The sequence below is a fragment of the Eleutherodactylus coqui genome, chromosome 2, assembly GCF_035609145.1.
Source record: "Eleutherodactylus coqui strain aEleCoq1 chromosome 2, aEleCoq1.hap1, whole genome shotgun sequence".
NCBI lineage: Eukaryota > Metazoa > Chordata > Amphibia > Anura > Eleutherodactylidae > Eleutherodactylus > Eleutherodactylus coqui.
In genome coordinates, this window is record NC_089838.1 from 24015749 (window position 1) to 24033027 (window position 17279).

Below are 17279 nucleotides of genomic sequence, written 5' to 3' on the forward strand. Positions count from 1 at the left end.
AATAAGAAGGAGTTGCCTCTTCAGGCTCGTCATCTGTCAGGTTCTTAAATGGCTTTTCTGTGTATGTCGGTTTCTGGCTAGGTTTTCTCTGGAGTCCTTTATTTTAGCTGTCCAGCCATCCATAAATCCCATCTGCAACAAATTACATTCTTGGAGGAGGATGGATGCTGGGAGGCAGATATGATATGAAAGGGAAACTTACATCTATAGTCTTTAGATTAGACAAACACTTATGTCTCAGGGCTAATACCCTGTTTCCCTGGAAATAAGACATACCCTGAAAATAAGACATGGCATGATTTTCCAGAATTTTTGAGGATGCAAAATGATATTTCAGGCTTTTTGAGGATGCTTGAAATATAAGCCCTACTCAAAAATTAAGCCCTGCTAACAGTTAATTAAAAAAGTCTATTTAAATAGTGTCCAGACAGCTATACATGTAAAAAAGTTAAACCTTTTTGAACAAAAATTAATATAAGACACTGTCTTATTTTCAGGGAAACAGGGTATGTACTCATGGACAACTATTTATGCGTGTGTGGGGAGTCATCCAAGATTTTGACATTTCCCATGTAGGAAATAAAAAAAACCAGAAGTATATCTAATATATGTACCATTGAAATTCTCCACCTGAACTATGCAGTAACTGTCACCAACAGTCCCTTGGGGACCAGGCTGCGGTGACATTGTGTTCATGACTGTCTCCATTAATTCCTTGGGTGTTATAACCACATATCATCACTCAGCTACCATTACTAAGGCCTACAAACAGGCCCGATGGGGACCATTTCTAAGGATACGTCCAAGGCGTAAATGCTGTTCATTTTACACATCCACAATGGTGCAGATTTTCCTTACCCATTTCTGCAAAGATTTTACTAAAGCTCTGCTCACATTTCCCCCCCCCCCAAAAAAAAAAAATCGACTTGCTGTGTGGATTTAAAGTCTACAGGCGTTTGCTGCATTTCACCCTTTGCGATACATAGGGTGAAATCTGCTGCAAATTTTCATACAACACGTGGTTTGTGCTGTTGCGGCAAAATGCCACTAGAGGGCACAAGCGTGGAGTTACCAGATAATGACGTCATATAACGGAGGAATACAATACCAGAGCTCACACAAGTATGGTTTCAGTAAAATATTCCTAGCTGACCACAATCAGGCAGCTTTATTTATAGCCCCATACATTGGGGTGTTACAACATCATTGGACGGTTTTCAATCCCACATCTGATTGGTTACTTTAGACATTAAACTGCATTCATTGGATACATTCTGATTTTCTTGACAGAGTTCCAAGTGGCGCAGTAGAAATTTCTTACAGTTCTTATCTTATCTCAACATATGTGTCCCTGCTCATAGCTAAAAGCACACGGTCACGTGTACATTCCATGCTTACTCTGTAACGTAGGTAATAATTCAAACATCACACACACACACACACACACACACACACACACACACACATATATCACACACACACACACATATATAACACACACACACACATATATAACACACACACACACACACACACACACACATATATCACACACACACATATATCACACACACACCACACACACACCACACACACACCACACACCACACACACACCACACACACACACACCACACACACACCACACACACACACCACACACACACCACACACACACCACACACACACCACACACACCACACACACACACACCTTCCCTCTCCATGACGTAAAGTGTACGTCATGGGAGCAGGGCCCTTTCCGCAAAATGATGTACCCTTACGTCATAGGGACGATCTTGCGCTATCCCGCAGCTGGTAACATCTAATTGGGATTTTATTCATAGATTTCCAAGAAGAACAACAGAGGGACAGACCAATGAAGAGTTCTAACAAAAGAGGTTACAAAATCATTTCCTGGAGCATGCAAGTATTCACTAGAAAGAGGTCAGGAAAGCAGGTGGATCCTCTTTACCCTGTAGAGGTGCACAACACAGAAGGGCCTGTAGAGGGCTGCAGACAGGACTTCTGCTGCTAGGGTTAACACCAAGGGGTGGAGCAGGAACCAGATAAAAGCCAGTTCTTGCCAAAAGCAAGAGAGAGAGGACCAGTGCAGCAGGCTGGTGGCCTAGCAGTGGCCAGAGTCCGACAGGGGTGACAACCCTGGACTCACACCCAAGTGGGGTGCATATGAACGGTGTATATTGACGTTGGATGATATTGCTGTGTACCACTAAAAGTTATGGTACTTGTACTTTAAATGACAGGTAGTCCGGGGAGCTGTGTCTCATACTCACCTGGTCCCCCTTTCCTGTGTTGTTCCCAGGTGTAGTCAGCATGCACACACAAGCTCGACTCTTTTCAGAAGGCTGTGTGCCCATTCCCATTTACCTCTATGGGATTGTGTGCGCAGCATTCTGAAAGGAGTTAAGTTTGCTTTGAACGCACCAACTTTACTAGTAAACACCGCAGGAACAGGAAAATTGATGAGTATGGCTCCCTGGATTCCACATCACCTAAACTATAAGCACCATAACCTACTTTAAGGTGCTTAGAGTCGATGACAGGTTCCCAGTTTACACTTCGCATGAGAATAAGGACCTCTACCCAAAAGAAGAGATTTTTTTCCATCCACTAACCACATTTATTATGCGTCCACCGGATAGGTTATGTATTAAAATCCTGGAAGACCCCACTGATCACTATAACAGGGGTCTACCATTTGTGGTTCCTCCTCACTAGAACATCCACACAAAGGAGGCGCTGTATGGAGTGGCAATCAAGCATGTACTTTACTGCACCATAAACCGGTAGGGTGGATACTTGACAGCCAAACAACAACGATCTAAGCATAGAAATACAGATCTAATATAGAAGCACGATAAAAAAGTGTTAGGATGTTTGCGATGTAATGTCACTCACTTGATAAATATTAAAATCAGCAAGTCTAACCACAAAAGAGCTGGATAATAGTTTGGATTGGAGTTGCTCCAACGTTGCTGTAGGAAACGACCCGCTGGATTCAGAGCCTGAAAAGACGAATATATATTAAACTGCTGACAAAATTAATAAGTGCGCCCCCCCATACTTATACAATGCATTAGGAATGACGGTAAAACATATGGAATTAACCCTTTGCAATCCAATTTTGGATTTAGGATTTCCTAGGGGGTTTTTCTCTTTCTGCCATTATACAACGACACCATCTGCTGGCTAGAGCCAGTACTGCAGTATGGGACATGCTGGAGAGGCCCCCGAAAACAGAGCGGCCAGTAATATAAAGTAAGAATACCCTGCCGGACATATTCCGACATCGGAGCTGTACAGCCTTCAGTCAGAATGTCTTTAGACGTCAGACAGTGGATTGGAAAGAGTTAAACTAAATGTACAATTAGTCTATGAATAGATTGCAATAAAGCCCTTATTTTACTCCAGAGCTGAGATCACAATTCTACAGGTTTCTGAGCTAACCTAGGATTCCTCACTGACTCCATGCCCATAAAGAGCTTCGTACAGCGGGAGTTTTCGTCTTCCAGACGTCTTACAGTAGTCTGGTCTAGACAGGTTATCTGTCTTGCTACATTACAGAAGCTCAGCTCATCTGGAAGGGATATTTCCGTCCACAGACACGTTGACCGTTTGCAATAGAACAAAGCAGAATTGTAAATGCAGCTTTAGTTGGCTGAAATGCTTCCCAAACTTTTTCATGGATCCAGCTGGTTTCCATTTCCTCCTTTTGAAGTTGTTAGTTAAAACCTCATTATGTAAAGTTTGCTAAACTTAAACAGGCAGTCTGGGGCAAAAACAGTTCTCAAGTACTCATTTGGGCTAATTGAAAGTCCCTCGGAGTAAAAAGCAGCTACATAAAGATCTCCTCCTGGCAGCCCCATCTCTTGGTGGTCCTGCACAGATATTGGACATGCTGTAATCATTTTTAACCCCTTAAGGACCAAGCTGTTTTGTACCTTAAGGACCAGACACTTTTTAGGGATTTTACCCATGTGGCGGTTTTACTGCTCTATTTTTTTTCCTTTAGCTACCAAAATTATTTTTGCTGCGTTTTTTTTTCCGTGACATATAGGACTATTTTTTTTTATATCTTTTTCACTAACTTTTTTTTCCCGGTTTTTGTTTTATTGTGGGAAAGAAGCTAAAAAAAATTCATTTTTTTAACATAATTTTTTTTAAATTATTTTTATGTTTACACTAAAATAAAGTATGGGAATGGGTTCCTCTATTTGTTTCGGACATTTTGATATATAGTATGTATGGTTTTGGTTTACAGGGCGCATACGGTGACGGTTTTTGTTGGCGTCGGCTTTGTGTTATTCTCTTTCTTTTGTATGTATTGTTGTTTTATTCATTTATTATGTCCCCCATGACGTCATATAAGACCTCTGGGGGACAATCACATTTTTTTTTTCTTTATTTGACACTTTCCCACTGTAGCTGGGGTGTCCATAGGAGCCCTAGTTACAGGGCAGAGCAACCCCTGTGGTGACATTAGTCACCTGCAGAGCTGCCAGGATCTAGTCTGACCCTCCAGCTCTGCAGTAGCAGGGAATCCCAGGAGGTCACATGACCCCCCGAGGCTCCCGTACATCTTACTTTCACTTTCCCTATACAGTGCTCATTGAGCACTGTATATCGGGGAAGCAGAAGGCAGAAAGGGTTAAAAACCCCTCCTGCCTTCTGCTCCGGGTTATCAGCTGTCACTAACAGCTGATAACCGTTTCCTGCCTCTGGCTGATTGCAGAGCAGGAGATTTAAAGCACCGGTGCTCTAAAAGCCCAGGACCAGCCGCCGTAACTTTACTGTGGCTGGTCCTAAACGGGTTAAGGGCTTTGCAACAAAAAGGAAACTCCTTGTATGTAAACAAATGACAAGCTAATCCCAGAAAATCTCACCTGGGTGGGAATACTGCTGGGGTATGTTGGGCATGGATTTTGTAGGCGACCCAGAACCATGATCCTTTACTGCTTGCTTCAACATATCCACATTACACTTAAACTCCTGAAGCAACTCCTGCGCCCAAGCACATCTCGTCTTGGTGGCATCTCCGTAATACATCCAGTGGCTGCAGCTGTCATCTGGGAACATGAGAGTCACAAGTGAACATGTAGAGAGTCAAGCGCTGTACAAACTGACACATTTACTATTAGACAACATTAAATTGGGGCTTAATAATGAAAATACCGGCTGAAAAAGCAAAGGTGGAGACGCTGCTCATAATCCAGCACCAATCATAGCCTACTGATGCCAGATTAAAGGAATGAATTATATATATTTATGTACTGCCATGTAGGTTTGACTTTAAAACCCCGGACGCTGCCAACTGTTTTCAAACAGATTGGTTTATGATCATCATGTAATAACTTTGGATATTTTAATATTCATTGTATTAATAACTAGTATTCACCATATAGGACAAAAAAAAGCACAATACAAACCTTCCCTATGATATGGGTAATAGTCCACTGTTAGCTGACAAAATGACAACTGCATGGCTCCTCCCGTAATTCTCCTGTCCAAAACTGTAAAAGAAGTGTTAATTTATACATATAAAGTGAAGGATAAAGCTAATAGAAAAGCTACAGGTAACCCTAACCCCAAGTAGACGTATACTTGTGCTGTATATGTGTGCATCGGTCATGTTTCTTAACTATTTATCACCATCCAACATCACTCACCCGTCACTCTATGCTTTCCCTATATCCAACCTCTGCTCTCTCAACCGTCCCTCTAACCTTTCCCTTTACCCAACCCTCTCTCACCAGTTACCTGATCCTTTCCCTATACACAACCCTCTCCTGTTTTTACTGCTCATCCTATCTTTCCCCTACACCGTCTCGCATACCACTCATCCTGTCCTAACCCTGTCTCACCAGTCACCCTATCCTTTCCATACACCCAACCCTTACCTTTATCTCACTCGTCACCATATGCTATGCCTACGTCCAACCCTACCCTCTCGCTTACCTGTCACCCCATCCTTTTCCTATACCCAACCTTTTACTCTCTCACCCGTCATCCTATACTTTTCCTATACTAAACGCTCTTCTGTTTTTCCCCCGTCACCTTATCCTTTCTCCATACTGAAACCTCTCTCTCTCACCAGTCATCATATAATTTCCATATGCCCAACCTGCTCACGCACCTTGTTCCACCTCTAAGGGCTCCCACCCACTGGCGATATTTTCTCCACTGCGATGCGATTCTAAAATTAAAGTCTCGCATCGCAGTGCGAGAAGAAAAAAAAATTGTCATCACGCTAACATATCGCCAATCTTTTCAATGGGGCCAGCGGCAGCAGCGCTAGCCCCATTGAAAAGAGATGGAGAATGCCGGGGACTTCTTCCGCAGCTGTGACAGCTGTGACCCGCAGGGATGAAGGAAACTCCTGCCACAGCTGTGACAGAAGTCCCCGGCATTCTATTCCATTGCTTGAAATCAATGGTTTCAGCCAAGCCCCGCGGAATAATTATCAGGGAAAGGGCTTGAAATATAAGCCCTTCGCCAATAATCATCAATAAGTGGTGAAAAAATAAAAAAAAGTTATTACTCACCTCTCCTGCGCTCAGCCGCATCCTCCGGCTGGCTCCCCGGAACTGCTATGAAGCTCTTTCAGCAGTCGGGGATTTAAAAATTCCCGACTCTTGAAAGGGCTGAGCAGATTGGCTGAGGGCTCAGCCAATAGCAGCTACTGCTTAGCTATTGGCTGAGCGCTCAGCCAATCACACATAGCCCTTAGCTAATCATTCATGAATAGCTATATCTTAGAATAGCTATAGAATAGAATGCCGTGGACTTCTGCCACAGCTGTGACAGAGGATTCCTTCATTCCCGCGGGGATGAAGGAAACTCCTGCCACAGCTGTGACAGAAGTCCACGGCATTCTCCCTATGCTTTCAATGGGGCTAGCGCTGCTGTCGCTAGCCCCATTGAAACCACTTGCGATATGCCGGTTCTATACCGGCCTCTTTGCTGTGATGCAAGAGTTTTCTCGTGCTCTCGCAGTGCAAGAAAGAAAATATCGCAAGTGGGTGGGAGCCCTTAGGGTGCTTTCACACTGAACAATTATAGTTAAAAAAAAACCAAAAACCGCTGGATGGTTCGAAATTGAATAATTACAGATCGAACGATGAACAATAATTCACTTGCTTATCATTCATTTCATGCAAGCATGAAAATCATTGGCTCGTTCACTAATCTTTCGGTGTAAACACCAATCGTACAGTCGTTCCCGTTGGCACAGTGACTGCGAGCGAACGATTTGTCTGCCTTTTGGCATTACAAACCAACAGTTAGATGTGCTCTAGAGATGAGCGAGCGTACTCGAAAAAGCACTACTCACTCGAGTAATTTGCTTTATCCGAGTATCGCTGTGCTCGGGTCTGAAGATTCGGGTGCCGGCACGGAGCGGGGAGCTGCAGGGGAGAGCGGGGAGGAACGGAGGGGAGATCTTTCTCTCCCTCTCTCCCGCCCGCTCTCCCCTGCTCCCCGCTGCGACTCACCTGTCAGCCGCAGCGGCACCCGAATCTTCAGACCCGAGCACAGCGATACTCGGATAAAGCACATTACTCGAGCGAGTAGTGCTTATCCGAGTACGCTCGCTCATCTCTAATGTGCTCCTTTTCCCTATAAGAAGGCTTGTCTGATGGGCAGCTATCCTAAATAACTGGAAAGGCTTTGGATTTTTCACCTTTTTCCTTAATGTGAATGTCATCACAGATGTGCAGATCCAGGTGGGAAATAATTAGATGATAGGAGGTTTCCTTCACATCGAAGTCTCGGAAGAGCTTTAAAATGGCTTGGTTCTGCTCCGGTGTTGCTGAACTTTGCTGGGTCTTCACTTGCTGGGAGCTGGTGGGGGGCGTCCAACTCTGTAAGTTGACATTAATGGTTTTATTAACTTGATCAAAGGGATCGTCTTTCTATATACAATCACTAAAGAGGTAACCTCATCGCTCCCAAAAGAAAAAACAACCTGTTCTCACATCCAGGGACTGTGAAGCATTACATTGCGGAAATCAAGGAATGCTAGTAAGCCCCCAACATAAAATCGGCTCAGCTATGGCTAATATAGGGTGGCAATAAGAAACCCCTCTGTTACTGCCATATGCTATAGTACTATTTTGGAAAGGATATTGCTATACAGAATCCCTAGAATAATCTATTGCATCTTCACTAGGCTCCAGGCTGCCATGGCAACCATCAGCAACCGAAGATTGCATTGTGGGGGACCAATGGAGGGGACAGTTTCCCCTGCTGTCCACCAGCTTAGATGCTGCAGCCAGCGTTGACCGTGGCATAAACGGTTAAATGGTCACGATTGGATCTCCAATTGAGGCCATTGCCAGTGGGTGTCAGCCATTCAACCCAGCTGTCATCCATCAAGTATGGCGCAGGCTCAGTTCCCGGGCCCACTCTATACACCCCCCGATGCTGGTGGATATACATGTATGCCCTCTTACGCAAACTGGTTAAACTTATTCTTCAAGAATGTTTGGCGATTTGTTTTACATTTTTGATGTCACAATCAAATTATTTTTAAAAGGATCCCAATATACTACAGTTTCCACACACTGACCACTAAGCCGAAAAGTAGTTTGCCACATCCTGCTTTGTAGAGAGAAAACTTTTCAGCAGTAATCTCATTATCATCACAGGCAGGATTACAATGACTGTAACACATATATAAATAGAACAGAATCCACTAATCACAATAGGGGATGTCACTGCTCACCTCCTCCCCCTCCCTGCACAAGTCACAGAGCATGCCCATAGCACTCTCCCATAAGAGTCAGTGGGACAGCTCCTGTCCTTGTCTCCTATTGTCCAAGTGGCTGCTGTAAAGTATCCCTCCAAGGCTGCATTCACACAGGGCGGATTTGCCGCGGTTCTGCCGCAGCAGATCCGCCCGCGGCAAACCCGCCCACGGCCGCTAATCTCTGGATTAGCCAGCCATGTGGACGAGGTTTCTCAGAAACCTCGTCCACACGGGATGGCTAAACTGCAGCAGTAAATAAATGTGTTCTATCTAAAGATGAGCGAGTATACTCGCTAAAGGCAATTGCTCGAGCGAGCATTGCCTTTAGCGAGTATCTCCCCGCTCGAGACGGAAGGTTCGGGTGCCGGCGCGGGGGAGCGGTGAGTAGGGGAAGTCATCAGGAGGGAGCGGGGAGGGAGAGAAATCTCCCTCTGTTCCGCCCCGCTCTCCCCCGCAGCTCCGTGCCCGCTGCCGACACCCGAACCTGCAGTCTCGAGTGGGGAGATACTCGCTAAAGGCAATGCTCGCTCGAGCAATTGCCTTTAGTGAGTATACTCGCTCATCTTTAGATAGAACCCATTTATTTCAACGAGTCTGCTCACATAACCGTATTTTTTCCGCATGCATTTCGGTCACACCAAAAAATACGCAGTATGCTTTATTTTCCTGCGCATTTGCGCATGAAAATAGCACATATTGAGCTAATTAACTAAATTGCTCATTGCAACGAATCAGAGCATGGTTGCATGTTTTTCTTGCCCATGCAATATGCAGTGAATATGTGGGCGTAAACGCTCTTAAGCCCGTGTGACACCGGCCTTACAGGACTTAAGCTTGCAATCATTTGATTACACCAGTGTTTCCCAACTCCAGTACTCAGGGACCCCAACAGGTCATGTTTTCAGGATCTCCTATTGTCCTGTGGCAATGTCGGAGGCGCCGACAATAATTATATCACCTGTGCAATACTGAGGAAATCCAGAAAACGTCACCTGTTCGGGGTCCGTGAGGACTGGAGTTGGGAAACACTGGCTTACACCATATACTGCAATACTTCAATACTTGGCATTTCTGCCAGGCCTCAAACCTGTATTAATAGGCAAAAATATATGGCGGCCCTGGGAGCTTTTAGAAGGGCCCCATCTGCCATAAAAACTGAATGGCACTTCGCAATCTCAGCTTCTGATCCCGCTCCATAGAAAAACCACACCACCAGGATATATATATATATATGCCCTGGAGCATGAAAGGTTAATTAGTATTAAAAACAATGAAGGTGGTAGATTCCCTTTAACAAAAGGAAGCTTACCTGTGCGGGCTGTGTGGAGGCGGCCATACTCTTCCTCTGCGTAGTGGACTTCTCTATTACTTCACTTAGGGACTTGGCATACTGGACCATGGCCTTCAGCTGCGAGTCCGTCAGCACCCACAACAGGTCATCCAGCATGAGGACCAGCTTTGATGCCAGCACGTTACAATCTTTTAGCTGTTGAAAAACACATGCTGAGGATTAGAGGACTTCTCTTTCCTGCCCGTGAGCCCCTCTAGGAGTCAGAGAGGAGAGCCACCAAGTATCTATATACTACATAACTGGCGATGTAAATGAATGGCGGCACGTTATACTACATTTCCATGGATGAACCTCATCTCTAGAGATGGAGCTAGTCAAGGCAGCCGAGGGATCGTCTTTATGAGATATTAATAAAATCATTTCGGTGGCGTTTGTAATTTTCTGAAACATTGCAGTTTTCATGTTGGCCACTAGGGCACCCATAGTACACTATTACCAGTTGATCACAGGTTCCCTTTTAAGTTGTAATAAACTATAAGGACCATAAACTTAGTTTTGGCGCTTATAGATTAGAGTGACTCTTTTCAGAAGGCTGTGGGCCTGTATTCACATTCATCTCTAAAGTAGCGCACGCAGCTTTCGGAAGAGAATCGCGCTTGCTGTACGTATGCTGACTTTGCTGGGGAAGACTGCAAGAATTTAGGACGGGGGGAGTATGAAAAAAGGCTCTCTGGACTCCCCGTCACCTCAACTATAAAGACCAGAACTTGTTTCATGGTGCTTCTAGTTGATGACAAGTTGACTTTGTATTTATTGCCATAGGGTTGGACATGATTATACAAGCACTGGCACAGATTTACTATTGAAATGTGTTTGTTTTCTAGTGCAGATTGTGCCAGAAGATTGTCCGACATGGTTTGCACCCCATTTATCATTGCTTTCTAGACACTTTCTACAGCTTTTCAAAAATAAAAAAATAAAAAAAAAGGCATTTGGCTTTTTAAAAAGCAGGTATGGCCTAAATGTGAGATTGTGCATATAAAAAGGAAAACAAATTATAGTGCAACTTTCTGGTGAAAACTAAACGAATTATTAGGTGCTATGCGGCCGATTTAGGCCTCATGCCCACGGCCCCGTTGGACTCCGCCAGCGGAAGATCACAACAGAGTCCGAAACTGCGCCCTCCAAAGACCCTGACTCGCCGGCAAAAAGCGATGACGCAGCCAGCGGTGGCCAGCGATGTGTAATCACGCGATACTTCCGCTGTGCTCACGGCATGACGAATGGCTTCCATTGACTACAATGGAAGTAGGCCACGCGTTTTTCTGCGGCAATTAGAAATCGCAGCATGCTCTTTCACGCTACGGAGTTCCACGGTAGAATTCCACAGAGTGAACATTGAGCTATTAGGTTCAATAGAACCCAATAGCTGCAGGATAACACCGTGGATCACCGTCTCCGACGGCTTAAATCCGTCTGTGGGCATTAGCCCTTACTAAAAGCGGGACAAATGTTTATATATTGTCTAATTGCCTACTTTAAGTTTGCACTGCCTACCTTAAATTGTGCCAGATTTATTACAGTGATCTGCTGAGTGATAAATATGTCAAGGTTTAAGACTACCTAGTCTAAATTTATACCCCTAGTTGGCCTCGTTTATGAAAAAAAAATAAAATAAAAAAATAGTGCCTCAAATTTTGGCGTACAATGTTACATTTACGCCATGCTCGTATTTCTATGAAGAAGTACAAGTGGAGAAAAAAAAAAAGAAAAGCACCCAAAAGTTTCTAAAACACATAGTAAATGTGGCGCAAAGCATGCTCAACAATAAAAAAAATAACACATTGCAACATAAAACTAATATTCAATAGTAAATCTGTCTCACTGCCTAAAAGTCTTAAAATATACCAGATTTAGTACAGCGGCCCTGGTGGATGATAAATATGTCAGACCTTTAGACTGTCTAGTCTAACTTTAGATATTGGTTTAGTTTATCCCAAAACTTGGTGCAATTTAGGCCACACCCCCTTTCACAAAGTCACAACTAGAGATGAGCGAGCGTACTCGGATAAGCACTACTCGCTCGAGTAATTGGCTTTATCCGAGTATCGCTGTGCTCGGGCCTAAAGATTCGGGTGCCGCTGCGGCTGACAGGTGAGTCGCAGCGAGGAGCAGGGGAGAGCGGGCGGGAGAGAAGGAGAGAAAGATCTTACCTCCGTTCCTCCCCGCTCTCCCCTGCAGCTCCCCGCTCCGTGCCGACAACCGAATCTTTAGACCCGAGCACAGCGATACTCGGATAAAGCAAATTACTCGAGCGAGTAGTGCTTATCCAAGTACGCTCGCTCATCTCTAGTCACAACCCTTGGTCAGACGAGTTCAAGGGGTATCTGAAAGTGTCTAAAAACACTATAAATGTGGGGCAAACCATATAAGACAGTTTTGTGGCACAACTTGAACTTGAAAACTGGTGTAGATCCAATACAAAGTCTGTCTCCATAGATTAAGACTAGACATTCTGAAGGTATGCCAGAATGACCAACCAGCAGAACCCGTGGGATTAATCTGGTCTATTTTAAAGACTGTCTAGTCTACATTTCCACAAACAGACCGTATTGGTAAATTTTCACCATTTATGTGCTGTTTTTAAACAGGTTATAAATATAAACTTTGAAAGAAAAGGCCCCCTATTGTTCCTCCAAGTGTTACACCTCTTCACCCTATAGCTGGAAGACTCCCCCCATCTCCAAGTTATGCGGTTATCCTCTCCATGGACTTATATTTGTATAGAGCTCTAATGGAGTCAACGGAAAGCTCCCAGAGCTCAACTTAAAAATATGGAAATCTTCAATGGACGAGTACGGTCCCCCCAACATGTAACATAGTAGGTTAGGCTTAATGAAGACAATGTCCATTTATTTCAGCCTGCTTCAACCCCTGTTGCTTATTTAGATGAATTTAGAAGATAATGATAATTAAACTGTCCACCCAGCAGGCAAAAATGGTACAGCCTCAACTAATGCATAAATGGGACAGATTTGAAAGTGAAAGTAAAACAAAATTTCTCTCAAGATGGCAGCTGATAAGCATCAGACAGGAAGCTACACTGCATGGAAGTGGCTGGAATACACCGAGAAGAACTCCAGAGTGTGACAGGTAATCAGATGAGGTGTGCAAGCATGGAAAGTAGTCTATACTGGGAGTATTTTTCTGCACTGTCACTTCCTGAGGATGTATTCAAGCGAGGGGTAAAAACATCACCAAAAAACACATCAAAGCCACACGGATGTCTATCATGGTATTAAGGTAAAACTCATGTGGTATTGCTGATGTGGTGTTTGGTTCTGTTTTTACTGCATCCAAACCACCAGTGTGAATACACCCTGATGTGCATTAACTTATAGCAGACATTGTATTTAATTTTAGATTTTGGTGCAGATCCACAGCGGATTTCATCATTTCAACTGAAAGGCCATCAATAGTTTACCACTGGACAACCCCTTTAAGAAGATCCCCTTGAAACTACATGCATATACCAACTGAAGGCTTAGGGCTCATGTCCACGGGGAAAAGAAGAATTAAAATCCGCAGCGGATTTTAACTCTTCTCCCGCGCGCGGATCCGCACCCCATAGGGATGCATTGACCACCCGCGGGTAGATAAATACCCACGGATCGTCAATAAAAGGGATTTTAAAAAAAATGGAGCATGAAAAAATCTGGACCATGCTCCATTTTCATGCGGGTCTCCCGCGGGGACGGCTCCCGCGGGCTTCTATTGAAGCCTATGGAAGCCGTCCGGATCCGCGGGACACAAAAATCACATTTTACTTACCCGCTCCGGTTCTTCTCTTCGGCGCCGCGCCATCTTCTCTCAGCCGCGGCCGGATCATTTTGCTTCGGCCCGGCGCATGCGCGGGGCACGTCACCGACGTCATCGTGCACATCCGCCGAGCCGAAGAATGAAGATCCGGCCGCGACGAGAGAAGATGACGCCGCCGCGAAGAGAAGAAACGGAGCGGATCGGAGGTAAGTTTATTGTCATTTATTCTTCTTTTCAGCGCTCACGTCCGCGGGGCAGGAGGGACCCGCTACGGATTCTACATGTAGAATCCGTAGCGGGCCCGATTTTCCCCGTGGACATGAGGCCTTAAAGGATGATTGGTTATTAGAGATAAGCGATTATACTCACGAAGGCACAGAGTAGTGCCTTAGCCGAGTATCTCCCCGCTCATCTCTAAAGATTCGGGGGCCGGCGAGGAACGGAGGGGAGATGTCTCTCTCCCTCTTTCCCCCCTCCCCCCCCCCCGCCACTCACCTGTCACCCGCGCCGGCCCCCGAATCCTTAGAGACCAGCGAGGAGATACTCGGCTAAGGCACTACTCGCTCGAGTAATGTGCCTTAGCGAGTATCATCTCTATTGGTTATGTCTGGCTTCCGAACGATGGCTAAAAAACTGGCATTAAAAAGTAAAGTTGCCCTTTCAAGAGGCTGTACGGGTGCAAGGCAGTTTTTTGTTTTTTTTAATTGATCTGGGCCTGTTTAAACACTAAACTCTGCGGCACTCAGCTGTCCTCTACCGTAGCAATCCAGGGCAACAGCTGCATGGGCCTCCTGAACTTTGTTTTGGCACTACCACCTGACCACTGCAGCCAATCAGAGGCCGTAATGGTCATGTGCTGTTCTCCGGCCATCATCGTCAATATGCTAGGAACCATGATGTCAGGAGAATGGCACCTGACCGCAAAACAAAGTCCGAGGTTGCAGAGTTGGATCACAGGAGCAGAGAATGGGTAAATACCCCAACTTTTATGGCTTTAACAGGCCTATGTCAATTTTGTTTAAACACGGCTGACATGTGGACAACCCCTTTAAGGAGGGGCCATGGAAACAATTACTTCAAGACAAGAATGTTCAAGAGCTTTATAGTTTCCATTTTTCGTTTTACCTTCCAAGTCATTATACTGTGAAAGGGAAGAAAGCGTTTTGAAGTGAACAGGATGACAGATGGAGCAATGGAGATTTCATGGCTCATATTAAGAATAGAAACATTCGTACTCACTCTTCTCTTCAGCGTGACTCTAATTTTGGACTGATTGGTGATCAAACGGACGGGTGCGCTCATTAGTTCATGCTCACTACTCTGAATGGCATCTGCTTCTATCCGGATCATCTGCCAGTTTATCTCTTTAAATGTCAGTACCTTAAAAATAAAATAAATCCTTAGTAATTGTCTCCTTCTCATGTAAAACACAGTACAAGGCAATACTGGAGGGTATTTGGGAATTGGGATGAATAAGCAACGTTTTTTTTCCGCTTCTTTGACCCTAACCTGTCCCCTATTCAATCAAGCTGCGAAAAGCATCTAAAGATTTTTTCTGTCTCCCAGGAAATCAGTCAGTCATTTTCCCCTTCTTCAAAAAAATCTAATCAGACTGTAAGGCAACAGGCTGCCGCAGGAGCTTTTCCCCCGCCGCTGCCCTGTCTGCAATAGGAGACTACAGTAACAACACAGGCTTTAGCACTCATGCACATTTAATACCTGCATAAAACTGCGTAGAAAATGCAAGTTTCTTAGCACACAATTTGATCAAATCATGTGGGCCCATCCGCCACGTCCAGGCAAACCTTAAATTGATGGGTACTTCTTTCTAAGGTATAGTTCACATGGAGTGAATTTGTCACTGAATTTTCATCCGGACTCTCCACATCGGAAATTCCATGGCATTTACAGTAGCAGCAAAAGTAGATAGGATTTTGAAAATCTCATCAACAAGCTGCAGAAATTACCTGCACAAAATCAGTGCAGAAACTGACTTGCAGCGCAGAATTCCCATCCATGGCATGTCGATTTTATCCCAATTAATTCACGCTGAAACTTGCGCCAAATGTTGTGGGTTTGGAGGCAGGCTTTCTGTGGCTGATCTGCAGCAGAATGCCCACTGCAGACATTCCACTGGAAATCAGCCCTTTGTGGACCCAACTAAGGCCCAGTGCTCACAGACGGAAATTTCGCAGCGAGATTCCGCGCGGAATTTCCACCGTTGCCATAGGATTGCATGTGTGCAAGCAATCCTATGGGGACAGCTGCAATTTTGATTGCGGAAAATCAGCGTGGTAACAAAATCGCGGCATGTCCTATTTCTGTGCGAGCCGCGCAGAGGCTTGCACAGAAACGTCACTGCTGATGCGTCGGCTCTGCTCTGCGCATGCGCGGCTGTGCACCCGCTCACGAACTAGAGTTGCAACAAATACAGTAACAGAAGCTCATGCTTCAGCACTCGTACACATTAAGGCTGCCTGTCCACGGGCGATGTGTCACTGCGTTATCCGTGGCAGTAAACCAGCCACGGGTAACGCAGTAAACTCTTTCCACAGGCCAACTATGGAAAGCGCAGCCCGACGTCCATGAGCGGACGTAATCATAGCGATCCTCCGCTCGCGGGATTAAAATCGCGGCGTGCCGAGATTCTCCGCAGGGAAGCTATATATTAGACCTGTCAGTGCTCCTCCCCCGCGGTGGAATATCGCTAGCGATATTCCGTCACGGCCGTTGACAGGCAGCCTTAATATCTGCATAAAATAGCCATAGCTTATGTGCGTCTTCACATTTATTCGCCGGATGTGCAAACCTTTTGTTGGATGTGTAAAAAATGTTTGTGCACCCCAATTTCCCATTTGATAGCATACAGCCAGGTATCAGCTTTCTCATACACGTGGAGACTTTTTAGCCCAAAGAGAGGAGTCTTTAGAGCCAAGTACCCATCCAATAAGATTCGGCAGATGAGCCCATATAATCTGATCAAGATCCTTACATAATTTATGTGCACTTTCACATTTACTTTTTCTCGGATGTAAAGATGTTTGTTTTTTATTGCATGTGCAATATGAGAATAGTCCTATTAAATCCTGCCCACACATTAAGGCCCCGCCCCCTACTCCTCAACCATTTGTAAGACACAAATGGAAGAGATAAGGAGGAAATTGACCCTCATGTTCTCTGTAAGATTTTTTTATAAGAACCTTTTCAGGATCATGCAGAAAATCTAGCAGATGGAAAACCTTTGTGGGCAAATTTTCCCTTTGGTCACTTTTAGCACTCATTTCTAGGTTTCTACTGTTCCTTTTAAAGGTGTTGTCCCACCCAAAGAACCTCTCTACAGAATAGGGAATAGATATCTAATCGGTGGTAGTCACAGGACGGCGGCATAGATAGCCCAGCGC

At 44.9% G+C, this 17279-nt stretch overlaps 1 protein-coding gene across 2 annotated transcripts in view; it reads right to left on the reverse strand.

Moving 5' to 3' along the window:
• The window catches only part of BLTP3B (bridge-like lipid transfer protein family member 3B), an 89661-nt gene that overhangs the window by 37803 nt on the left and 34579 nt on the right, over positions 1–17279 (reverse strand). For both annotated transcript variants that reach the window (XM_066590486.1, XM_066590487.1), the window contains exons 6-11: positions 15118–15258; positions 10078–10254; positions 7701–7881; positions 5449–5532; positions 4906–5088; positions 2921–3027 (exon numbers count right to left, since the gene is read on the reverse strand). In XM_066590486.1, the coding sequence (XP_066446583.1) occupies positions 2921–3027; positions 4906–5088; positions 5449–5532; positions 7701–7881; positions 10078–10254; positions 15118–15258 (873 nt within the window). The remainder of the gene's footprint in view (positions 1–2920; positions 3028–4905; positions 5089–5448; positions 5533–7700; positions 7882–10077; positions 10255–15117; positions 15259–17279) is intronic.